Source organism: Megalops cyprinoides, chromosome 2, assembly GCF_013368585.1.
Source record: "Megalops cyprinoides isolate fMegCyp1 chromosome 2, fMegCyp1.pri, whole genome shotgun sequence".
NCBI lineage: Eukaryota > Metazoa > Chordata > Actinopteri > Elopiformes > Megalopidae > Megalops > Megalops cyprinoides.
In genome coordinates, this window is record NC_050584.1 from 29,419,847 (window position 1) to 29,443,975 (window position 24,129).

General features: G+C 39.8%; 2 protein-coding genes across 3 annotated transcripts; both read right to left on the reverse strand.

Annotated features, from left to right (window-relative positions):
- Nucleotide 1: 1 nt before the first annotated feature.
- On the reverse strand, nucleotides 2-3,717 carry LOC118770155 (tripartite motif-containing protein 35-like). 2 transcript variants are annotated; one of them, XM_036517642.1, is made up of 6 exons: nucleotides 3,229-3,717; nucleotides 2,499-2,594; nucleotides 2,175-2,405; nucleotides 2,006-2,028; nucleotides 1,801-1,922; nucleotides 2-799 (listed from the first exon to the last, which is right to left on the reverse strand). In XM_036517642.1, exons 1-6 carry the CDS (start codon nucleotides 3,631-3,633, stop codon nucleotides 195-197), a joined length of 1,482 nt encoding a protein of 493 aa, XP_036373535.1. In that variant the 5' UTR covers nucleotides 3,634-3,717; the 3' UTR covers nucleotides 2-194. The 2 variants fall into 2 exon arrangements, with proteins under 2 accessions (XP_036373535.1, XP_036373545.1); XM_036517652.1 differs by lacking the exon at nucleotides 2,006-2,028 and having other exon boundaries at nucleotides 2,143-2,405.
- A 3,793-nt stretch (nucleotides 3,718-7,510) lies between these two features.
- LOC118770850 (tripartite motif-containing protein 35-like) lies at nucleotides 7,511-22,761 on the reverse strand. The gene is made up of 11 exons (XM_036518587.1): nucleotides 22,357-22,761; nucleotides 21,494-21,589; nucleotides 21,180-21,410; nucleotides 21,050-21,072; nucleotides 20,845-20,966; nucleotides 11,282-11,700; nucleotides 10,723-10,818; nucleotides 10,398-10,628; nucleotides 8,996-9,018; nucleotides 8,795-8,913; nucleotides 7,511-8,156 (listed from the first exon to the last, which is right to left on the reverse strand). The coding sequence occupies exons 1-11, from the start codon at nucleotides 22,759-22,761 to the stop codon at nucleotides 7,618-7,620; spliced, it is 2,304 nt and encodes a 767-aa protein (XP_036374480.1). The 3' UTR covers nucleotides 7,511-7,617.
- Nucleotides 22,762-24,129: the final 1,368 nt, after the last annotated feature.

Below are 24,129 nucleotides of genomic sequence, written 5' to 3' on the forward strand. Positions count from 1 at the left end.
TTCTAGGCCTGATTTAAAAATGCAAAGCAGGAGACATATATCATATTCCATACTGAATACGCATTTATCCATAGACTAACAATGGAGAAGTTCATTGATGAAGGAGTATAATTGGTGGATAAGCCATATTCCCATAAGAATGGCAGTGGGTAAGTGAGCAAGTAACTTACCCTCTCTGGGTGCTTCTTTTACCATTATATTGGAGTGACTACCTCTTTATTTTCTTCACAGTGTACACAGTGTATCCTGTGTCTGTGTACTGGTGCAGACACCTGCAGTTGGCAGATTCTCAGAGGAGCAGAGTCAGACTTTGTGATAAAGATAGGAAAAACCTTCCCAGTGAATCTGTGTTTAAATGTGTGCAGAGGAGTGCTGTCCGTGGGGTCAGAGAAGGACAGCTCCCCTGCATCCCAGTCCAGCTGAACTCTGACTTTTTTTGCTCTTCTTCTGACAGGCAGTCTAACCTTCGCAAAATCTTCTGCTGTGTTCCTTGCTTCATATTTCCCACCCCTACGGCCTATATTCCAAAATTGTTCTACCCTATTCCAGTCAGTGTACCCGTCACCAGATTTTTTAAACTTAATTACACCCAAATTCCAGTAAGGATTTTCTCCAACCTCAACATCCCAGCTGTGTCTCCCTGAACTGAAACCCACAGAACCCAGCACCCAAGGAAGAGTACCAAAGGTCTCTGGGTCATCGAGATTCTGCGCCCTTTCCTCACTGTATCGGACACTGGTCAGATCCTCAGACAGGATGAGATTGGCACCTTTGGTGTTTGGGTCAAGGGTCACAGGAGCTTAAGGGAAAGAGAGAGAGAGAGTACTGAGTATAGACACTGTCTTTTTGAGAGAAGCATGTGTAATGACAGTTCAATGGCAGCAACTTCCTTTACATGTAAAATGACATTACTGTGGTATATGTTTACATGTCACCTATACTTTGAATAGAATTCACCCCCTTATGGTCATACCTGTATCAGAATAATGTGTCACACATCATATAGGCTGTGTTTGAATCAAACAGTAGCTTGGTACAAATACTTTTGAGTATAATGAACTGAGAATCAATATGCTGCTGTTAACTTCAGTATTCAAAGACAACTGGAAAACTGTATATATGAACTGGACTTCAGCCAATCAGTGAGTGAACCAGTAAAAAGTGAGGGACACTGTTGTTCGTATAAATGTTTTGGAACAATAGAATACTACTTCTATTACTTCTAGTACTGCTACCGTTCAAGTGCATTGTACATGGACATTTTTTGTAAACTTCCCTCACTCTTATACTGAAAACAAAGGGTGAAACTTCCACTCCATAAAGACAAGTGAAGGAGGCTTCAGTGCAGCATAGTGGTAGGAAGCAGGGCCAGGGACCGAAAGGTTGCTGATTTGTTTCCCTGCTCAGGTACTGCTGCTGTACCCTTGGGCCAGGTACTTAACCGAGAATTGTCTCAGTAAATATCCAGCTGTATAAACGGATAAAATTGACACTTGTGAAGTTACTCTGGATAAGAGCATTTGCTGAATGAGAGTAATGTAATATAATGTAATGCTTGATCTTGATGAACTGCCCCCTTTGCCAGAACCCATACAAATGTGCAATCTCCGGAAAAATTCTTTGCTAGTGGGTGAGTTTTGTGTGGGTTTTGTGTGGTTTCTTGTGTTTCCTTGGTCATTGTTTGATAATGTCACAGTTTGTTGTGTTGTTCACCTTCTCCATTTCCTCATTGGCTGATAAGGTAATTGAATTCATCAGTGACCTCAGTGAAACCTAGCGAAAGTTGACCCCAGTACTTACCGTAGTGAACCATCCCCAGCATCTTCTCCCACACTCTGTACTTCAGATTGCCCAGGTATTTGGCCACATTGATATATGCCTCTGGGGTCAATGTCTCTGGATCTTCCATATTGCACTGGGCTCTGTAACAGTACACAGGAGTCAGTGCTGCTGTGGGTTTGGCTTCAGTAAGACAGATAACAGAGATAGGCTGGAGTTTACATACCTGCTCATTGCATTCCTGCAGCTCTGAGATAAAGACACAACATTAGATAATCGGTAGATTTTAACTGTCACCAAGTTTAAATTTCTTCAGCAGTTGGAATTTATTACATCATGTAAGGAATTCAACATTCAATCAACCCTTTGAGTCTCCTGTTGTAAAATGCCCTTACCTGCAAGAATGAGATGTCATCAGCTTTCATCTCCTGTTCTATAGCTCTGATTGTATTTGTGAGGCATGATATATCTTTCGAGATTTTCTCAATCCTCTCCTTCATCGCCCGACTCTTCTGCTGCTGTTCCTCTTTCAGCACAGTCATCATGACTACCTCTTCCTGTTGTAGGAAGTGGTGGAGTTTCTCAAACTCCTTCTTTATCTGTTGCTCTGTTTCCTGGGCCTGACTCTGCACAAGAAGGACATTTGCTGCTTCTGTAAATAACATATTATGTTCTACATTTTGCACATTTAACCTTCATCCATCCACTGTGAATTCTACCTTGATTAATTCCGCTGCCTGGTCTCTCTTTATTTTCTCTTCATTAAGGGCCTGTAGCTTCTTTTGCAGTGGTCTCAGTACAGTCTGGAGTTCCTCCTGAAATAAAGTAGTGGAGGTAAAATTTTATTAATGAAATAGGCAGACAGACAATCTCAATGGTACCAATGTGGAACTTAATTTTTCAGGGATAGAAATATTGGTTTGGGAAACCAATATTTACCAATAAAGTTACTTAATTTACCAATAAAGTAAATTCATTAAGTTGTCACTGTCAGAAATTAACATTACAGGTTATTTATGGATTTCCATATTTGATGAAATGTCTTATTAACAGACATTTTACAGTTCTTTTCACAATGATTGTTTCACATACACTGATGTACTCAGTGTTATATTTCATATATTTAATATTTATTCATATGTTCTTTCACATATTTCAGTGCATATTATAGATGTCCCTCATACCACCCCTCTTCCAAAACTAACACAATCTTCTCTTTCTGACACATAGTGTGAATTCAGTAGTAACCATGGACACCATTTCAAAAAGCATTTTCTCTGATTGTCATATCACTTCAAATGTTACAAGCACAGAACTTATTGCTACAAAGATACACGGAAGATTTTTACTCCACAGAGATAATTTTTAAAATTCTTGAATACATTGTGTTAATACTTTAAAGCTGGCCATTACAGTTCTACAGCATGATCTGAATGAATTTCCTCAAACCTTGTACTTTAGAGCTGCTTCCTGAACAGGCCGCAGTTTGTGTTTCTCATGCTTCTCTGAAGTCTGACAGACGAGGCAGATCGGCTCCTCATCCTCCAGGCAGAAGAGCCTGAGTTTCTTGCCGTGCAGAGTGCAGAGAGCTTCAGACCCAGCAGCAGCTCTTTGAATCCTCTGCTTTGAAAAGGCCTCACACAGGTTCTTTAAGGCCAGGTTACGAGGAGGAGATTTCAAAGATGAAGTTTTTCTGCAAACTGGACATTCCTGAGAGACAGCCTGTGCCCAGTACTGCTGCAGACAGGCTTTACAGAAGCTGTGGCTGCACCGCAGGACCACAGGGTCACTGAAGATATCACGGCATATGGGGCAGGTGAGGTCCTCTTCTGGGAGAGCCAAACTCGATGCCATGTCTGGATCACCTTTCCTTTCTTCACTTTCTGCTCTGTAATGTCTTGAAACGGCCTTAGACTGAATTTTACTTTCACTGACTGTTTTGAGAAACTGCCTCAAACTATGAAGTTATTCATGAACAAAAGTTGTCTTATCAGGGTGTTTTTATCTCTGCGAATGCAGCTCCGTCAGATGTGTGCAAGCAGATGGAGAATTCTGACTGAGGTTGCTCTTTCCTGTTTCCTGTTGTCACTGCTGATGTTAAACTGCAGTTTGTCTTGTAATGTTGCTGCGTCCTGCCTATGTTGAGTTCCACAGGTGTACCTGACCTGCATTTGTTCTTGCAGTGTCAGAGGTCACTCAGGAGGGTCAGAGATCAACTGTCTCACACTTACCGCCACATTCATATTTGTCCATGTGGAAATTGGCAGTGAGAATCAGAATTATAAAAAAAAATAAACACAAAATAATGTCACAACTCACTGTTGTAGAACATTGCAGGCAGTAATGCTTCTAATAGCTCCCCATCTGGATCAGGGCTGTTAAAAATTGCTCTGTGTTTTTTGTTTTTGTTTTTTTGCTGTTACCACCTTTACTCTGGCACTCATCACGCTGTTTTGAATTTGGATCTTGTTAGTTGCCCTATAACCTGTAGCTGCATAAATTAACCAGAACTGCATCCTCAAACAGACTTTGCTCTCAGCTGAGAACTACTGTCTCATTGTGGAACTGTATACATCCTGTCCCCGTACTGTCGCTATACTTACTGTATGCGCTTTTGTACGTCGCTTTGTATAAAAGCTTCTACTAAATAAATAAATGTAAATGTAATATTGTTCAATCCTTATGGTTTTTTTTTGCTTGTGTTGTACTCTGCCTCACTTGTAAGTCAGTTTGGATAAAAGTGCCTGCCAAATGAATAAATGTATGTAAATATTGTAAAGAACAAAGAGTACCTTTTTCTAGCCTCCTGTCAGACTGCTCACCCCCGCACTGTCTAAAGGCAACATACATTTTCATACGCTGTCAGCCACTTGCACCTTAGAGGTCAGGTGCATTTACAGCTAAGCAGTGCACCAAGACAGAAAAAGGAATGCATCATTATTATGTTGAAATGTTATGATGACAAACAATCCATCAAAATAAACCAGTATAGAAAATACAGCACAAAGATCAAAGCACCCCCCCCCCCTGCCAAAAAAAAAAAACTTTCAGTCTCCCCGCTACAAATGAAAGGGTGCCCGCTCATACCCAACCGAATGTGAAACCAGGAAGTGAATATGTTGTTTATGCCCCAAAAGTGTAACATGTATTGATGGACCATGATGTGGGATAATGTAGTAACTACATTATACAAATTAATCAAAGAGACGGATAGTTTGAGCGACCGCCTCAGGGCACGCTTTTTACTGAACTCCTGTATTCTTCTTTTACAGGTCATTATTGTAACAGTTAGGAGGAGCACCGACTAAAGATAAGGAGTATTAGGGCCTATCCAAATCTTAATTTACCATATCTCACAAAAAGTATAAATGTTTATTTTATATAAAAATGACCCTAATTGTAGAGCTGCGTAGTATGTGACACTTTGCCTTGAAACTGCACTAGCTAGGATTTTTGCCTACAGTCAGTGGATGCAGTATCGTGTTTTGACTACGTTATGAAATCGCGGCTCTGCGCAGTAGTAAGAAAACCACGGGAGGTCTTTGTCACGACTATGATTATGAGAAACGCTTGCACGACCACACAGCACACTCTCGGGGGGTTTTTGCTGTCCCACTCTGTTATTTCAGTGACAAGGTTTAATATGGGGTTAAATAGCGTCTCATCCTGTTTTCCAGTCCTGCTACCTCGTTGCCCTGCCCATCAAAGCCAACTGCATTCCAAGACCCGGACATCCTAGGAGACATTCTTATAATTACTCTACTGTTAACTACTATTGTTCTATCTGCCCAGTGCCGGCCAGAAGCAGATGGGCCCCCCCATGAGCCCGGTTCTGCTCAAGGTTTCTTCCTGATAGGGAGTTTTTCCTTGCCACTGTTGCCTTAGGCTTGCTCTCAGGGGGTCTCAGGCCTGGGAACAATGTAAAGCTGCTTTGTGACAACTTGTGTTGTAAAAAGCGCTATACAAATAAAAATGAATTGAATTGAATTGAAATATGGGGTGACGGTTTTATATATTATAAATGACAAACCAATACAGACGCACATCCATCCAATATAAATGACACTCAAACCAACAAGTGTGTAAGTAGCAAACCACTACAAACGTAAATGACAAACCAATACATGAGTGAATGAAACCAATATAAGAGAAAATCGGACCGATAGATGCGTAAATGGAAAACCAATATATGAGACACTCAAACCAATAGGTGGGTAAACAACAAACCAACAAATGCGCGAATGACAAACCAAAACAAACGAAAATGAGAAACCAATACGTCAGCACGTCAAACCGATACATGAGTTAATGAAACCAGTGTAAGATACAATCAAACCGATGGATGCGTAAATAGCAAACCAATATATATCACACTCAAATCAATAGGTGCGTAAATGACAAACCAATACAAACTAAAATGAAAAACCAATTATGCGTGCATGACAAACCAATACATGTACACATCAAACCGATATATATGCAAACCAAACCAATATATATACACACTAAATGTATTTTTTTTCCCTAAACGTCACCCCATAGTTTAAGGAAGTGTTGATTCGTTATTTTCACAACGAAGCCACGTTGCACTGGACACTTAATTCAGTTCGCTTTTTATCTGTTCCTAACCTAAATCAATCTTTGAAGAGAGTACAAACATGTACACTGGTTGCAAGTTCGTGCTCTGTAATGGCTTCTAACAGCCTAAAATTTACTTTTATTTTCTGTTTCTCATCATACAATCTACAGTTTAAGGAATTTATGGACAAAATTAATGGCGTTTAAGCTGAACCACTGCGCGGCCGGCTGCAGCAGTCCTGTAGAGAGGTTGAATTTGCGCTTCCGGATAGCGCAGCTCTCTGCTGTAGGAGCTCTGCGCACTGTCACGCAGCTGAGATGGCGTCACTCATTATAATAACCTGCAATGGCAAAAGCAGCAGCTAGCGAAGTGTTGTGGTGTTTTTATAGTGATGCAATCATTCATATACATCATTTAGTCACACAAAGTCACATTGAAGTAGACAGCTCAATCCAACGTTTTCTCTTTTCATTTATTAAATAAAACCTTCAAATACAGTCAGAACAAGTTTCATGCTGTTGTACTACAAATAAAACCAAGAAGAATGCACCAAATTCACAGTTTACAATGCTTTCAGCATATAATAACAAACAAATTTTAGTTATCATTTTTTATTTAAAAAAAAAGCTTTAATAAAGACAATTTAACAAACTCCACCACATAAAAAAACAGAAACTAAAATGACAAATATTTTCAGTGTTCATAGGGTAGAGGAACTTCTTTTTTTCATCTTCTATTTTTATTATAGTAAGGAGACATCGCATGTGCATATGTCCTTAGACGTGAGTGAGAGGTTTAAAGAAGTGAGGGTGATGAAAGCGTATAATTTCAGGATATCACCATATTCCAATAATTTTACTAAGAGTAATACAGCCAATATTAGTCAGCAGTGGAGAGTTTTCATAGTAAGAGTAATACAGCCAGCTTTAGACAGCAGTGAAGCCCTTTCTTAGCAGAGTCACATGGCCAGTTTTAGCTTAGGAGAGAACCCTTGCTATTACACAGCCTGTATTTTGCCTTTGAATTAGGAAGGAGAAGAGTGAAATGATGTGAAAATATTCTGGCTTCTGTTGTGTATTGGGGAAAATAGACTACAATTAAAAACTAAGCCAAAAAAAAAAAATCAAAGAAAACTCTATTGTGATACGGGTGTGTACATATTTTTTCTTTTTTAAAAAATATGATTAAATGATGAGCTACAGTATTGAGAATTTCAAACCGTCCCCTATCCTCATTAACTTTGTCCGCATTATAGCATACTATCCCACTGTCACAGATAAATTCATTGGACAGATTCTTAGAGGAACAGCATCAGACCCAACACAAAAGAGAGGAACCACGGTCTCAGTGAATCTGTGTTTAAATGTGTGCAGAGGAGTGCTGTCAGTGGGGTCAGAGAAGGACACCTCTCCTGTGTCCCAGTCCAACTGAACTCTGACCTTTTCCAATTTTCTCTTCAGATTAATAGTTGTCACTTTTCCTTCACTGTTCAGTGCTGAATATTTTTTGACATCAAGAGCTATAACCCATCTTTTTCCCTCTCTGCCCTGGTTGGTACCTCGTTTTTTAGATAAACCTTCAACGACACCCAGTGCCCAGGCAGGATTATTCCCAACCTCTACATCCCAACAGTGTCTCCCTGAGATGAATCCCTCAGAACCCAACACCCAAGGAAGAGTACCAAAGGCCTCTGGGTCATCTGAATTCTGCTCACCCTCCTCACTGTATCTCAAACTGGTCAGATCCTCAGACAGGATGAGATAGGGTGTTTTTTTGTTTGGGTCTAAAGTCACAGGAGCTGATGGGAAAGACAGAGAGAAGACTGAGCATGAGCACTGCCCTGTAACAAGGAACATCACATAAAAAAATTAAAAAATACATTAATGAATGTATTAGCTACACCCATAGGAAGCAAACTGCCAAATAATATTAAAAAAGTCTTTTTGCTTTTGGCCTTTTCCCCACCCCATTAGTGAGCTGAAGGCAGAGTTGCCACCACATCCTCACCCAAGCTATAGTGTAGACTGTATTATTGCATAAGTATTTTTTAAAATGCTGTTTTAGGAAACCTAGTGTTTCAGCATAAAAACACACTTGTAACAGTCATACTGGAGTGCAGTAACAGCAGCCAGGCTGAAAAGGCCTTGTTAATACAACACCAGCAAAGGTGGATTTTCTTTCACAAATAAACCAAGTCTGTGATGTTTTTTTTTTTTACTCAGTATTTTACCCTTTATTAAACCTTAGATATCACCTATTTATATGAGGACAGATACTGGCACAATTCAGGTGAGGGACCTTGAACAAGGGTACAACAGCAGTATTTCACTTGGGATTCAAACCTCTATCCTTCTGCCTGCAGGCCAAAGTCCCTAAATACCACACAAGACGTTAACCCAACTTTCTACCTTTTTGACCCTTTCCAACAGTACTCACTGTAGTGTAAAATCTTCAGCATCTTCTCCCACACTCTGTACTTCAGGTTGCCCAAGTGTTCGGCCACATCAATCAGTGCTCCTGAATCCATCTTTCCTTCCTTTACTTTGCGCTGGACCCTGAAGTAACATTTAGGAGTCAGTGTTGCTGTGGATTTGGGTTTAGTACAACTGAAAAGAGACTTGAGTGGAATTTGCATACCTTTTATTTGCGAAGCTGAAGCCCTAAAAGAAAGAGATAATATAATATCATCTACACATGCACACTATAAAGTATTATGTAGTTAAAATGACTACATGAGAAAAATTGGTCAGCTCCATAATTCATTACAAGAAAAAGGGAAGTACAAGGCAGTCTGTAGGATTACCGATGTGAGAATCAGCTGTGAAGCAAATTGTTTTGACAGAATCATTCCTTTACTAAAAAAGTTTAAACATTCTGCCTATAAGAATCAAGCCATCTACTTTTAAGAATCATTTTGGTCTCAGTAACTACATGTGATATGATACTCAAATGAGCAGGAATTTAAGCATGTAAGCCGGAAAAAGCCATTTCCAACTGAATACACATTTCCTCTTAATATTTTGAGACTTTGAGGGGATTTGAGGGATTTTTAGTCCCAGATAATGACAGTGTGTGGATTTACTTGTGTATCCAGGTTTTTCTCCCCCAAACCAACACACCCTTAGTAAGCACTGAGTTCAGTGTTTGCTTACAGTTGTAGAATGAAAGAAATACTTTTTGTACGTGACCTCTGTCAGCACTGTAATCTACAGTATGGGAAGATTCACAATTATAATTTGGAAAATAAGGTAATTACAATATATGTCTACTGATTATATTTGTTAGCATATTTTTTGCTCTATGCAGATTGAATCATTTATATATTTCAAGCAAAAAGTCATTTTATTCACACATAAAATTGATACTTCTACAATTTTATTAGAATGGCAAAAAAAGATTGTCTCACTCAAATGTGTGTGCTTGGAGTTGTGGTATGAGTGGTCTGGAGCAGTTGTGAAATTTGTCCGTATGTAGAAGCAAATTCAAAGAAAAAACAAATTCATGCATTCGCAAATGTTAATCATTTTGATGGCATGCACACTAAATGCACAAAAATGTTCATACGCATGGGTGAATGTTAAGCAATGGTGGAACTGTACTGTCTTTGCATGAATAGTGAATCAGGCCCATTGACTTCAAAACAGTATTATACACTATACGGAGTGCAGTAGTTCACACAGTGATGCTGCAAAATGGGTCATGCTATTATTATTTATTATTATTACTGTGTATGTATTTTTTACTCAAGGACTGTATAGCACACAGTACATTCAAAAACATTTTGTTCAGTGTCTGAAGAATTTAGCTAAAGACATTTCTCAAACAAGAGAGAAGGTGTAATATATAGCCTAGAAGAATCTAATTGTCCAAGATGGATGTGTCTCCTAAGCAGAGTGCACTGTCTAACGTAATACAGCAAAATGCAAGATGCAGCCATAAGATGAAGAAACAAAATAAAATGGTCAGGTGTCAGTATGTTTGGTGGTGGAAATTTTGAATTTACAATAATCCCATGGCTCTCGCACTGAAAACTCCTTACCTGCAGGAGTGAAATGTCATGACCGTTCAATAACTCCTCTATGTCTCTGATGGCATTTGAAAGGAGTGATATTTCTTTTGTCATTTTTCTAATACTCCTTTCAAATAGCTGACTCTTCTGCTCCTCTTCCTCTCTTAATGCAGCTATCCTGGCTGCCTCTTCATCCCGTAGAAACTGATGGAGTTTCTCAAACTCTTCCTTTATCTGTCTCTCTGTGTCCTGGGCCTGACTCTGGAAAAGGAAGACATTTGGAACATGTGTAAGCAGGAGACTCTTTAAAATTTTTTTCCAAATTTTACCTTTGTCTGTCCAATATCAGCTCCACCTTGATTATCTCAGTTGCTTTGGCACTGTATTGTTTTTCTTTAATAAAGGCCTCCAGCCTCTCCTGCAGTGGTGTCAGTGCAGTCTGGAGTTTTTCCTGGGGACAAATGGTGGAGGCAAAGTTAATTAATGAACTAGACAGGCAACTAATCTCAATGCTACCAAACTATAAAAAGCATCTGCACACACAGTAGCACCATGATTGCAGTGCTGTTTTTTGGCAGTGTAAGTGTATGTTTCAAAAACATTCAGCAGAAAATTAGCTTTGGAGTTTTGGGGGACTGAGGAAAGTTTTGCTTGAAAGGAAGACTGTAACAATTCCTGTATAATTGAAGCAGTATACTTTGGATTTAAAGATTATCATATTTAGATACTATCCTGAACGCAACCTTTTTCCATGATCCTCACAGCTATTCGAATAAAGGCAGGAAAAGAAAACCAGCATCATATCTTTAACAACATTGCTACAATTTGTACTGTATTTAAATCACAAGGTAGAAAGTATTATTACTACCAATGATATACATTTCGTAATGTTACTGAAATAAATTTCCGCAGACCTTGTACTTTAGAGCTGCTTCCTGAACAGGCCGCAGTTTATGGTTCTCATGCTTTTCTGAAGTCTGACAGACGAGGCAGATTGGCTCCTCATCCTCCAGGCAGAAGAGTTTGAGTTTCTCGTCATGCAGAGTGCAGAGAGCTTCAGACTCAGCAGCAGCTCTTTGAATCCTCTGCTTTGAAAAGGCCTCACACAGGTTCTTTAAGGCCAGGTTACGAGGAGGAGATTCCATAGAGGACTTTCTCCTGCAGACTGGACATTCCCGAGAGCCAGTCTGTGCCCAATGCTGCTGCAGACAGGCTTCACAGAAGCTGTGGCTGCACTTTAAGAGAACAGGGTCCTTGAAGATGTCACAGCACACTGAACAGCAGAAGTCCTCCTCTGGGATAGCCAAACTAGAAGCCATTTTTCCTGATCTTTCTTAAGTTTTGTTCTCTGCAATGACTTCTAAAAACCTGTCATTTACTTTCAGTTTCACTGTTTTTCACAGAACTACAACAAAATCTGTCCAAGAAGTTAATAATAGACAAAGATGTGTAATCCAAATCCTGCTTGCAGGTTTAGATTAAATCTCCACTATAGTTACAGTCTTCAGTTTATTGAGTTTTTCTCTCGGAAACCTTGCTGTGTCGGCTCTCTCTGATACAGGAAGCAGACAGACTGGGGAATGTTCCTACCTGCTTCCGATAGATCACATGCATTTGTCAGTGCTTTTAGTGTCCAGCAGGTGGCACCATATACCCATTTCTGTACGGTGCACGCTGTACTTCTGTACAGTGCACAGTGTCACAGCACACAGGCCAAGTGAGGTCTTCTTCTGGGAGGGATAAGCATGTCTTGATTACGCTCAGACTTATGCTCCCTAATGTCATACAAAAGCTTTAAATTTAATTTTACTTCCACTTACTGTTTTACAAACTGGAGAAAAATCTGTCTGTGAAGTTATTTCTGAACCAAATGTGTCTACTTATCAAGTTTATCCCACCCCCTTCTCTGCTGACAGAGGAATTCTCACTGAGAATGATCAGTTGTCATGTATAAATGTTGTTTTCTTTGCTTATGAATATGACTCAATTCTGACCAACAATATCAAAGAAATTCCAACCAACTCCTTTTCTGGTTAATTTTATCTTCATTGTAGAGAACTACCACACTGTCACAGACACCTTCATTGGGCAGATTCTCAGAGGAGCAGAGTCAGACATTATGGAAAAGATAGGAAACACCTTCCCAGTGAATCTGTGTTTAAATGTGTGCAGAATAGTGCTGTCCGTGGGGTCAGAGAAGGACACCTCCCCTGCATCCCAGTCCAGCTGAACTCTGACCTTTTCCAGTTTTCTCCTAACAGTCAGTTTATACTCTGCTTCATCCTCTGCACTACTCATTGCTTTATATTCCCCATCTTCAAATCTCATTACCCAACACTGTTCTGTATCCCCATCAATGTCCCCTTCACTAGTTAAATTAACCTCAATCACATCCAGTACCCAGTGAAGATTTTCTCCAACCTCTACATCCCAGTGTTGTCTCCCTGAGTTGAACCTCTCTGACCCTAGCATGAAAACAACCTTGTCATCCTCATCCTTATCTTCATAATCCTGGCCATCAGGATTCTGCTCACCCTCCTCACTGTATCTCCTGAATTGTCACTGCCTCAGATCAGATTTGCTCCAAGTGGACGTTCATATTGAATTCCACCTCACCTGGCTTTGTTTCAGTGGGGTCGGAGGTCCACTGTCTCTCACCCCACACTGAGATTTGTGACAATGCACAAAGTGCAGTTACTTCTGATTTGCAAAGTGTGCAGAAGCTGAAATCACATTTCTCTCCAGTGTAGATCCACTTTTGCTGAGGGTTCAGTTTATGGTCACATCGATAAACAGCATTAATCTGCTGCATGTGTCTCTGTCTCAGCTCTCTGTCTGCGCAGCCGGCTGCAGCTGACCTGTAGGGAAGCTGAATTCACACCTTCAGCTACCGGTGCTCTGGGAACTCTGTGCTGTGGGAACTCTGTGCTGTGGGAGCTCTGTGCTGCGGGAGCTCTGTGCTGTAGGAGCTCTGTGCACTCCCACTCCGCAGGGGTAACATCATTCATCACAATTATCATCTATAAACATGAAAAGAGCAGCCGGCAAAACTGATTTTAGTTTCAATGTACCTTCATCACATTTTGTAATATTTCATGCAGTGACCCAATAAAACATCACACAAAGACAATTTCCTTGCATCACATTTTATTTCTGGACATTTCTGCACATAAAAAACATTCCGTATGACTCTTTCCATAAAAAAGGTTATGATAGCAGGCCTTCTTCCTCTGGTCTAGCTTTGGCCAAATATTAAAACACCTGTACATGTCAGTGCTCTAACCTCCTCTAGGGGGCACCATCCCTCTCTTGAGCTGTCTGTAAGGTGCACATGATACATATGTAAAGTGCTTATGTTACTGTCTTTTCACTTCCTGGTCATGCAGGTAGCAACCAGCCACTAAATTCCACAGATTGAAACAAAGCTTCCATCTCCACTGATCTAGCAAAACTGGCAGAGGTAGTGGATGCTGTCTTATATTGATATTTATAATTCCTGACACTGTTTTAACTCCTTTTAGATTCAGTGTGGATTTTATGTGGGAATTGTTCCCTCTGCCTTGCCCCTTCTGTTTATTTTGGTTTTATTTTTAGGAAATTAGTAAAATCTGTCTGGAAAGGGATTTTTGTAACCATGAACACGGTGTTTTAGAAATTTGTCATCAAAATATTATGCAGCTCAAAAGGAGATGAAGGAACAGAGAGTATAATATTTTAAAGGGCTTCATGTGTGTTTAAGGATGTGTTTAAGTGTGTGTGTGTAAATGTTTTCTTTCATTCTTATGTTCAGTCTTTCATTTTAGGACTTTGTGGGCCTGATGCATTTCACTGACTCAGTGCTGATTTGTTCAGTTATTCCAGGTTGTCCCATTTCCTCAGTTCTTTCAGTTTGTAACTGTGAATCGGTTTGTACAATTTATTTCTTCCTCTGACCACTGGGGGTCGCTATCTGCGATGATAACTGTCGCAGATGCAGAAAAGCAATTCAGTGGACACATGTAATACTTAAGCAGCATGTAAAACTGAGATTCCAACATTCAATTCAACTGATTACACATTTATAGCTGATTACCACATTGCTGATGTTAGGGAAATATTGCACTAATGCCTTATTTTCAGCACTCTCACTGTTAAGTTATCAAGCCATATGTAGACTTCCTTTTCCTTTTATAAAGGAAAATCCAGGAAAATCAGACATTTCTTGACTCAATATTATTAGAAATGGTAACAATAAAACATAAACAGGGCTGCATTGAAGAAGTGAGTTAGTGAACCAGACTTCTATGCTGAATTGCATGAAATTATTGGTTCAGTAAAAAGATTCTAAATTTCCTCATTATAGAATATAATCCCACAGACACTGTCACCAAGTCATTACTTTAACTTTTTAACTTTATATTGGAGTGTTAAGTCTTTATTTCATCACAGTGTACTACTCCACTGTCACAGACACCTTCAATGGGCAGATTCTCAGAGGAACTGAGTCAGACATTGTCCCAAAGATAGGAAAAACCTTCCCAGTGAATCTGTGCTTAAATGTGTGCAGAGGAGTGCTGTCAGTGGGGTCAGAGAAGGACACCTCCCCTGCATCCCAGTCCAGCTGAACTCTGACCTTTTCCAGTTTTCTCTTAACAGTCAGTTTACTCTTTACTTCATCCTCTGCTTTACTCCATGCTTCGTATTCCCCATCTTTAAAACCTATTCCCAAACCCTTCATTCCATCTCTGTCAGAGTCCCCATCAGATGAATTAAACTCAAGTGCCCCCAATGCCCAGTGAGGATTCTCCCCAACCTCAACATCCCAGTAACACCATCCTGAGCTCATCAGCTCCAATCCCAGCACAATGGGAACAGTACCAAAGATCCCTTTGCTAACAAGACATGGCTCTGTCTGCTCACTGTATCTCACACTGGTCAGATCCTCAGACAGGATGAGATGGTCTGATTTGGTGGTTGGGTCTAGAACCACAGGAGCTGAAAGGAGAGAGATACGGTATTGGATATGAGCACAGCCCTGCTGAAGTGAGCATCTGTAAAGACACACTTCACTGGTAGCAACTTCCTTTACTGGTAAAATGACATTTGTCTGGTTGCCATTAAGTCAGTAACTAATTCAGTAAATGTTCATACAGTATGTCACCTGGAAATTGAGAAGAATTGGCCCCCTTGTGGTTCTTCCTATATCAGAATGATGTGTCACGCATCACACAGGCTGGGTTTGAATTAAACAGACTTTTGGTAAATGTGCTCGTGAGTGGAATGAACTGAAAATCAATACTTGACCGTTGTCTTTGAAGTTCAGACTTCAAAGACAACTGGAAAATCTTATATATGAACTGGACCTCAGGCAATGTGCGAGTAAGCGAGTCTGTTGTTCTATTATGCTGGAATTCGCTCTGTATAACAGCGTCTGCTAAATGTATGTAATGTAATGTAATGTAGCATAATCTGTGCCATTCCATGTGATGTATGTTATGATATCATAATGCATAACATTATGATGCGTGTGATCTGACATCATAATGTATGCCTTACGGTGTATTTTTTTCTACCAACAAAGGTCCCTCTTGATGCTTGTTGTATAAAGATAACACATACAGTGCATCCTAACTGTCTAATAATATCTATTATATTATATATAATATCTGCTTTGATGTATTGTCTTGTAGGAGCTTCTAAGCTTGATGCAAATGTGATACAAATACAATTCCTGTGCTCCCAGGCAGTAAATTGAACTGTCAGATATAAATGAGGGTAACCCTATTTTGTGTGATATAACTGACATTTGCAAGCCAGGGAGCCAGGCTTGGAATTTTCAGCAATATTTAAGGTGAATTCCTGTTTCCTGTTCTCACTGGTGATGTTAAACTGCGGTTTGTCTGTAATGTTACTGCCTCCTACCTACAGTCATGTGAAAAATTAAGTTTGACTTTGTTGACTGTTTCATCATATTTGAACAAGCAAACATGTGATTCTCTTTGAAACAGTGCATATTAATAAAGGTGATATACTCCAACAAATGACACATAAAACTGACATTTTGTAGTCGTCTTCATAATTTAAATAAACAAACAAACAAACAAACAGACAAAAAACAGATCAGTCACATGGAAAAAGTAAGTACACCTCTACATTTATCACACCTTCAAATTCATAAAATGATTAGAACCTCCTTAGGGAGTGCAGGTGGAACCTGTCTTATTTAAACTTGACATCTACGTATGGTCTGATGTTCTCTTTGCTATTGAAGTGTGTGGTGTCATCATGCAAAGATATAAAGAGCTCTCTAAGGTCTTCAGAAAAAAGGTTGTGGATAGGGCTGTGACGATAACCGCATCACCGCAATACTGCGGTCATGAGACGCCTACCGCGGGGTTGAGCTCAATACCGCACCACCGCAATTATTTATTTATTTTAGGGCTGTCAACGTTAACGCGTTAATGCTCGTTCGCGATTAATCTGGAAACTTTAACGCTTTAATGTTTTAGCACGAATTAATCATATTAACAAGTTTGACCGCAACTTCCGTAATTCCAGCACGGCTATTTACCTGGCTGAATTACTGAAAGGCGTGGTAAACGCAGATGTGCTGAACGGCAAATTTCGTTTTAACCCTTTTGCATATAACTTATTTGTTATGGTATGTAGCGGGCGTGTTACCTTACATGGTTCGTTATGTTTTCATTTGCATTAGTAAGTTTCTTATAGATTTCAGTTAGCATTTGCTATATTTTTAGAGTTAAATCGCTGTTTCCTCAAAGCTAAAATTAGCTAGAATTTCTCCAATCTAGCGGTAAACCGCTAAATCACGGTAATTTGTTGCTTTATTACCGTGGGAAGAAAAAATCATTACCGTCACAGCCCTAGTTGTGGATGCCTATGAGTCTGGCAATGGATTTAAAAAGATCTCCAAATTATTTGAAATAAATCATTCCACTGTAAGGAAAATCATCTACAAGTGGCGCAGATTTCAAACGACTGCCAATTTGTCCAGGACTGGCCGCCCCAGCAAATTCAGCCCAAGAGCAGACCGTTTGATGCAGAAAGAAGTCTCCAATAACCCCAAAATTTCATCAGTATCTGCAGGTAACACTTGCAACTGTTGATGTCAAAGCGCATGCATCTACACTCAAAAAAGAGATTGTACAAATTTGACCTGCATGGGAGGCATGCCAGGAAAAAGCCTTTGCTGTCCAAAAAGAACATTAGAGCAAGACTATAATTTGCCAATGAACGTATTGGCAAAGACCAGGCTTTTTGGAATAATGTGCTCTGGACAGACAAATCACAGATTTGAATCTCAGAGTTGTTTGGCCACAGTAACAGTAGACATGTTTGGCACAGACCAAAGACAGCTTTTCAGGAGAAGAACTTCATACCAACTGTGAAGTATGGTGGTGAAAATGTTATGGTTTGGGGTTGCTTCGCTGCCTCAGGGACGGGGCAGCTTGCAGTCCATGATTCAACTATGAATTCTGCATCATATTAAAGAGTGCTTGAAGATAATGTGAAGCCATCTGTCCGAAAGTTGAAGTTGAACCGGAAGTGGACCTTTCAACAGGATAATGATCCTAAGCACACTAGCAAATCCACCAAAGAATGGCTCAAAAAGAAGAAATGGAGGGTTATGGAATTCCCTAGTCAAAGCCCAGATCTGAATCCCATTGAAATGTCGTGGGGGCATAGCCATAGATTTAGGTAGGGATGGTAGGGACGTGTCCCTACCAACTTTCAGGAAATCTGAAATATCCCTACCTTTAGACCTGTAATCACTGCTAAAATGGAGACAGTTTTTTTATTCATTCCATTGGGCGCTGTTGCATGCTTCATACACCTGGCTCAGCGCACTCTGTAGGCTTACTGCGCATGAACAGAGTCGCTCAACACCACCTTGTCAATCAATGTACTATCTGTTGATGGAGACAGATGATGGATGGAGAGTAAGTAGTTTGGTTATAATCTAAGAGAATAATCTCATCCAGAGTAAGCTATAGGCATGTCTATATGGGCATAAGCTTGCTATCTAGGTAGTTAGTTAATTTAGAAAGCTACGCCATGAGTTTTCTTTTTAATTTTAATCCTGATTCGTATGATGGTCTCCCTTAAATAAACCAATTTCATGTTTGTTTGTATCGTTGTATTGTATGTTATACAGTGACTTAGAGAAACTTTTTGTAAATAGCTGACGCTAGTTAGGTAAATGGAAAATGTTTTTGTTGGTCAAGTTCTGTACATGATGTGCAGGGGATAACGTTAAGATAGCTAGCTAATGTTAATTCACCAGCCTATTTTTGTGAGCAAATATGAAAAAGTAGGCAAAGGTTGTTTGATAAAACAGAGGAATGTAAAGTTAATGTACTTCTCTGAAAATAATTTCTTGTGTCCATGTGTGTATGTGTGTTTATCAGTCAGGTCTGAGCTTTGACTAAATACGAGAAAAATGAAAAAAATGGACATCACATGTTTTTTCACCAAATGCTGGTCTGTGAGTAGGAGATTCCCAGCTGTATAGTAATGTTATTAAAGATGATTAGTTAGTAAGAAAAATATACTTTAGATAGCCTAATTAATGAAGGGCCAATTAAGATTTTATATAATTTTATCATTAGGCCACAAGCATAGAAACACAGTCCACTGAGGGTGGCAGCAGCAGCATAGAGCAGCACAGAGGGTCTCAGATAAGGTTTTAAAATTCTAGTCTAGACACCTGAATGAGATAAATAAACCTGTCATTTCATTCTTGGAGCAGTGATATAGCCAACTGCTGGCCATCCTAAAATAATATGAAGAATATTAGTGTTTATGCTCTTTCAATTAATTTGAGAATACCTGTTTTGCCAATGGCATGTATCAATTAATGATGGCACAGTTGTAAACGTATGATTGATAGGTGGTTACATTACCAGCTGGTGATCCGATAGTTAAACATGTTTTTTATCAGTTTGTGGAGATTGGCAATGCAAGAGAGAACATGGATTCTGGCACCAGTGGCAGCAGCAGTGCAGGGAACTACAAGTCCAGTAATGAAGCTGCCCATATCTTGAAAGCAATGCCAGTTGAAGTTAGAGTTTGATCAGGTTGAGGCCCTGGTTAGGCAGTTGTTGGTCATCCCTGTGTCTTCAGCAGAAGCGGAGAGAAGCTTGAGTGATTTAGGAAGGCCCAAAACCTGGCTCAGATCCACGCTGTCACAACCCTGCCTTAACCATGTTGCAGTGTGCCATGTCCATCAAAAGTTGCTTGATGATATTGACCTTACAGAAATCTGTCAAGAGTTTGTTGAGAGAAATGATAGGAGGAAACATGTGTTTGGGTCTTTTTCAAAGAGCAGATGAATAGACTTGTGTGAGAGCGTGATTTTACAGCCATTATTTTATGCATGTTTGTCATACGGGAGGTGCGGTAAAGTCAACTAGAACCAATTTAGAGCTCATATAATGTAAAATTCATCTTTATAATCATACCAGTGGCCATTAGATATTTTCTATTTTGTTTTGGCCATGTACCACTATTATTGATCTCTACAAGTAAATAAATCTGATAGATTAGATCCTATGTAATAACGCCATTCAGAATATAACATATAGTAACTTTTATAATAGAACCAAGACCCTGTGATGTATTGCTACAATTGTTGTCCCCGTCAGATCTCTACTGTAGTTTGTTTACAAAATTAACCATATTATAACCTCTGGTTTATCTCCCTCCTACATATTCTACCCCACCCATGTGTCCCTGCTAACTTTCAAGCCAAACCTATGCCCTTGCGTGGGGGAATTGCAAGAAAACCCTCAAACATCTTGCAACTGAATGAATTTTGCATGGAAGAGTAGTCAAAAATTTCAGCAAGCCGATGTCAGAGACTAGTGGACAATTATGCAAAACACCTACAAGAAGTTATTTCTGCTAAAGCGGGCAATACTAGCTTCTGAGGCCAAGGGTGTACTTACTTTCTCCACAGAAGAATATTACATCTATTGATATTTTTGTTGAATAAATGATTGAAAAAGCTAATTTTCCTTGTGGTTTTGTTCAAGTATATCACCTTTATCTGTAGACACTGTATCAAAGATGGTCAAATGTTTGCTTGTTCGAATATGTTGAAAAAGTCAACAATTTCCATGGGATGTACTTATTTTTTCACATGAATGTATGTTGAGTTCTACAGGTGTACCTGACCTGCATTTGTTCTGGCAGTGTCAGAGGTCACTCAGGAGGGTCAGAGATCAACTGTCTCACACTTACCCCCACATTCATATTTGTCCATGTGGATACTGGCAGTGAGAATCAGAATTATAAAAAATAATTAACACAAAATAATGTCACACCTCACTGTTGTAGAACATTACAGACAGTAATGCTTCTAATATTGAAGGGGAAGCAGATTGCTAACCACATTGTCAATTGGTGACTTTAGTGTGGTTTCTTGTGCTGCCTTAGATTCATTTGTGACTTTAAAAAAAGCTGACCCCGTACTCACTGTAGTGAACAATCCCGAGCATCTTCTCCCACACTCTGTACTTCAGATAGCCCAGGTGTTTGGCTACATTGATATTTGTCTTGGGGGTCAACTCCTCTGGATCTTCCAGTTCGCACTGGGCTCTGTAACAGCACACAGGAGTCAGTGCTGCTGTGGGTTTGGCTTGAGTAAGACAGATAACAACGACAGGCTGGAGTTTACATACCTGCTCATTGCATTCCTGCAGCTCTGAAATACATACAAAACATTAAACAATCAGTACATTTTATTGTCATTGGTAGGAATTTTGTATTAATTATAATCTTGATGAATCTCACATTGTAAGATGCCTTTACCTGCAAGAATGGGATGTCATCAGCTTTCATCTCCTGTTCTATGGCTCTGATTTTGTTTTTAAGGCATGATATATCTCTTGTGATGTTCTCAATCTTGTCCTTCACTGCTCGAATCTTCTGGTCCTCTTCCTCTTTCAGTGCAGCCATCATGGCTGCCTCTTCCTGTTGTAGAAACTGGTGGAGTTTCTCAAACTCCCCCTTTATTTGCCTCTCTGTATGTTCGGCCTGCCTCTGCAAAACGGGGACATTTGGTATCTGTAAATAATAGACTGAGTTTCACCATTTTACCTTAATCTGTCCATTATGAATTCTACCTTAATTAACTCTGCTGCCTGGTCTCTCTTTAGTTTCAATTTTTTAAAGATCTTCAGCTTCTTCTGCAATGGTCTCAGTGCAGCCTGGAGTTTCTCCTGGAGAGAAATGGCAGAGATGATATTTCCTTAATGAAATAGACAGACAGCCAATCTCAATTCTACCAATGTGGCATGTAACTACATTGGGGGGACAAGGAGGAGGAAAGCCAGCTTTTAGGGGTCTACAGATATATAAAGGATTGAAGCAACAGCCCTTGTATATTAGGTTAATTGTATTTTATATATGTAGAAAATAAAAGTAAACTTGAATATGGTGTCACTCTCATGACATCATTATAAATTATTGAGGGGTTTCAAATATGATCAAAAGTATTGTTAATAGACACTTTACAGTTCTTTTCAAATATATCACTTCATGTACACTGACATATCAATGTTCCATATTTTGCTTTCTTAATAATTACAATAATATAGACTGGATAATAATCTTCACATGCATGTACCAGGCACAGGTCTTTGCATATTTCACATATTTAATATTCATTCATATGTTCTTTCACATGCTTCAGTGTACATTACAGATGTCCCTCTCACCACCCCTCTCCTCTTTCTGTCAGATTGTATGAATTCAATGGTAACAACGGACAACATTCAAAGAGAAATTTTTGTCATCATCATATCTTTTGAGATGTGTCAGGTGCAGAACTTTAACCTTCTCTTATTTTTTCCAATATGAATGGTTTATTACTCCATTCAGGCAATTTTAAAATTTGTCATAAGTCATTATGTTAGCTGTTTTGTGTATTGAAACAAATTCTGGTCAGTATATTTCTACAGCATGATCTGAACGAATTTCCTCAAACCTTGTACTTCAGCGCTGCTTCCTGAACAGGCCGCAGTTTGTGGTTTTCGTGCTTCTCTGAAGTCTGACAGACGACACAGATCGGCTCCTCATCTTCCAAACAGAAGAGTTTGAATTTCTCGCCGTGCAGAGTGCAGAGAGCTTCAGACCCGGCAGCAGCTCTCTGAATTATCTGCTGTAAAAAGGCCTCACACAGGTTCTTTAAGGCTAGGTTACGAGGAGGAGATTCCATAGAGGACTTTCTCCTGCAGACTGGGCATTCCCGAGATCCTTTCTCTTCCCAGCACAGCTGCAGACAGTCTTTACAGAAGCTGTGGCTGCACTCCAAGAGAACAGGCTCAGTGAAGATGTCACAACACACAGGGCAGGTGAGGTCCTCTTCTGGGAGAGATGAGCCGGACGCCATTTTTCCCAGGTTTCCTTTTCTTTGCTTCAACTTTCTGTTCTGTAATGGCTCCTGCTCATAATTTAGTTTCACTTTCACTGTTTCTCACACAAACTAAGGCAGAATCTGTCGAAGAGGTTATTTATGGGCAAAGTTAACAATGCTTAATCCAAATCCTTGTTGCTGATTTACATCAGATCTCTGTTGTAGTTAAATTCTTCTAATTATTGCGTTATTCTCCCTGTGAACTCCTCTCTGTCAACTCCCTCCGGCCACCTGAAGCAGTCTGACTGGGGATATTCCTACCTGCATCTTTCATATACCTGCATGTGTCAATACTTTTTGCATCCAGCAGTGAGCAGTACATGTTTATTGAGCTACATACAGTATACTGTACAATATACTATACTAGATACTTCTGGGAAACATTCCCACACTGGATAGACAGGTTATGCTGCGGCTTTCATAAACAACTGAAACTATTTTGATGCCAGTAGCATGCTGCAAGAAAGAAACAAGGGAGAACAAAATCTCATCTTTAAATTCATAAATATCTTCCCAAACCTGCTTTCATTTGACAAGCTTGCAGAGAAAAAAACGTTTCTGTGGAGAATTTCCAACCAACTTCCATCTGCGCCCTACCATGGCAATCAACTCAAAGACAAAGAGGAGAAAAGAAAAGATTCTTAAAATGAGAATCACAGTGTAACCATCTCCCATACTCCTGACACCCAGACTCAACACTGCTGCAGTGTTAGTAAGCAACTGGTTGGAGCTTTTTTTCAAACTTGCTCTGGTGTCTGAATCGGAAGCTTAATTTTAAGATGCTAGTTTGAGAACAGAGGGTACACTTGAAGCATCAGTGACTGAGGACTGACCCAAGCATTCATCTTCATAGCTATCAGAAGAATAACCTGAGAAGCCCAGAGTGTTTGCCAGAGAAGATATTTTGAAAAAGGTGTGAGCTATGTGACACACACATACATGCAGCACTCACATATACACACACTAAATACGGTAAACAAGGCTGACTGTGAGGTAAAGGAGGGGAATTCTCCAGCTTTCCTCCCCTCCTATGAACTTCCTTGTGAAGTTTCACTGGCAGTTACTTGGTCTTCATGACAGCATCTCTGATCTGATCTCCCAAAATCAGTGATATTTATTGTGCAAGCATACAACTGGGCAGAGGTGGATTTGAAATGAACACAGGTGTACCTTGTTTACCATATGGAGGGTGAATACTTTCTGAAGACACTGGTCTGAATTGTCCATGTTGGTTCAATAAAGCACACCTGGCAATCATTTCATGGTAGTGATACCTCACTGGGCTTGCTCACATGCTCAGCCACACCCAGCCCTTTCCTGTGATTGGCCCTCTGTGCCCTGCAC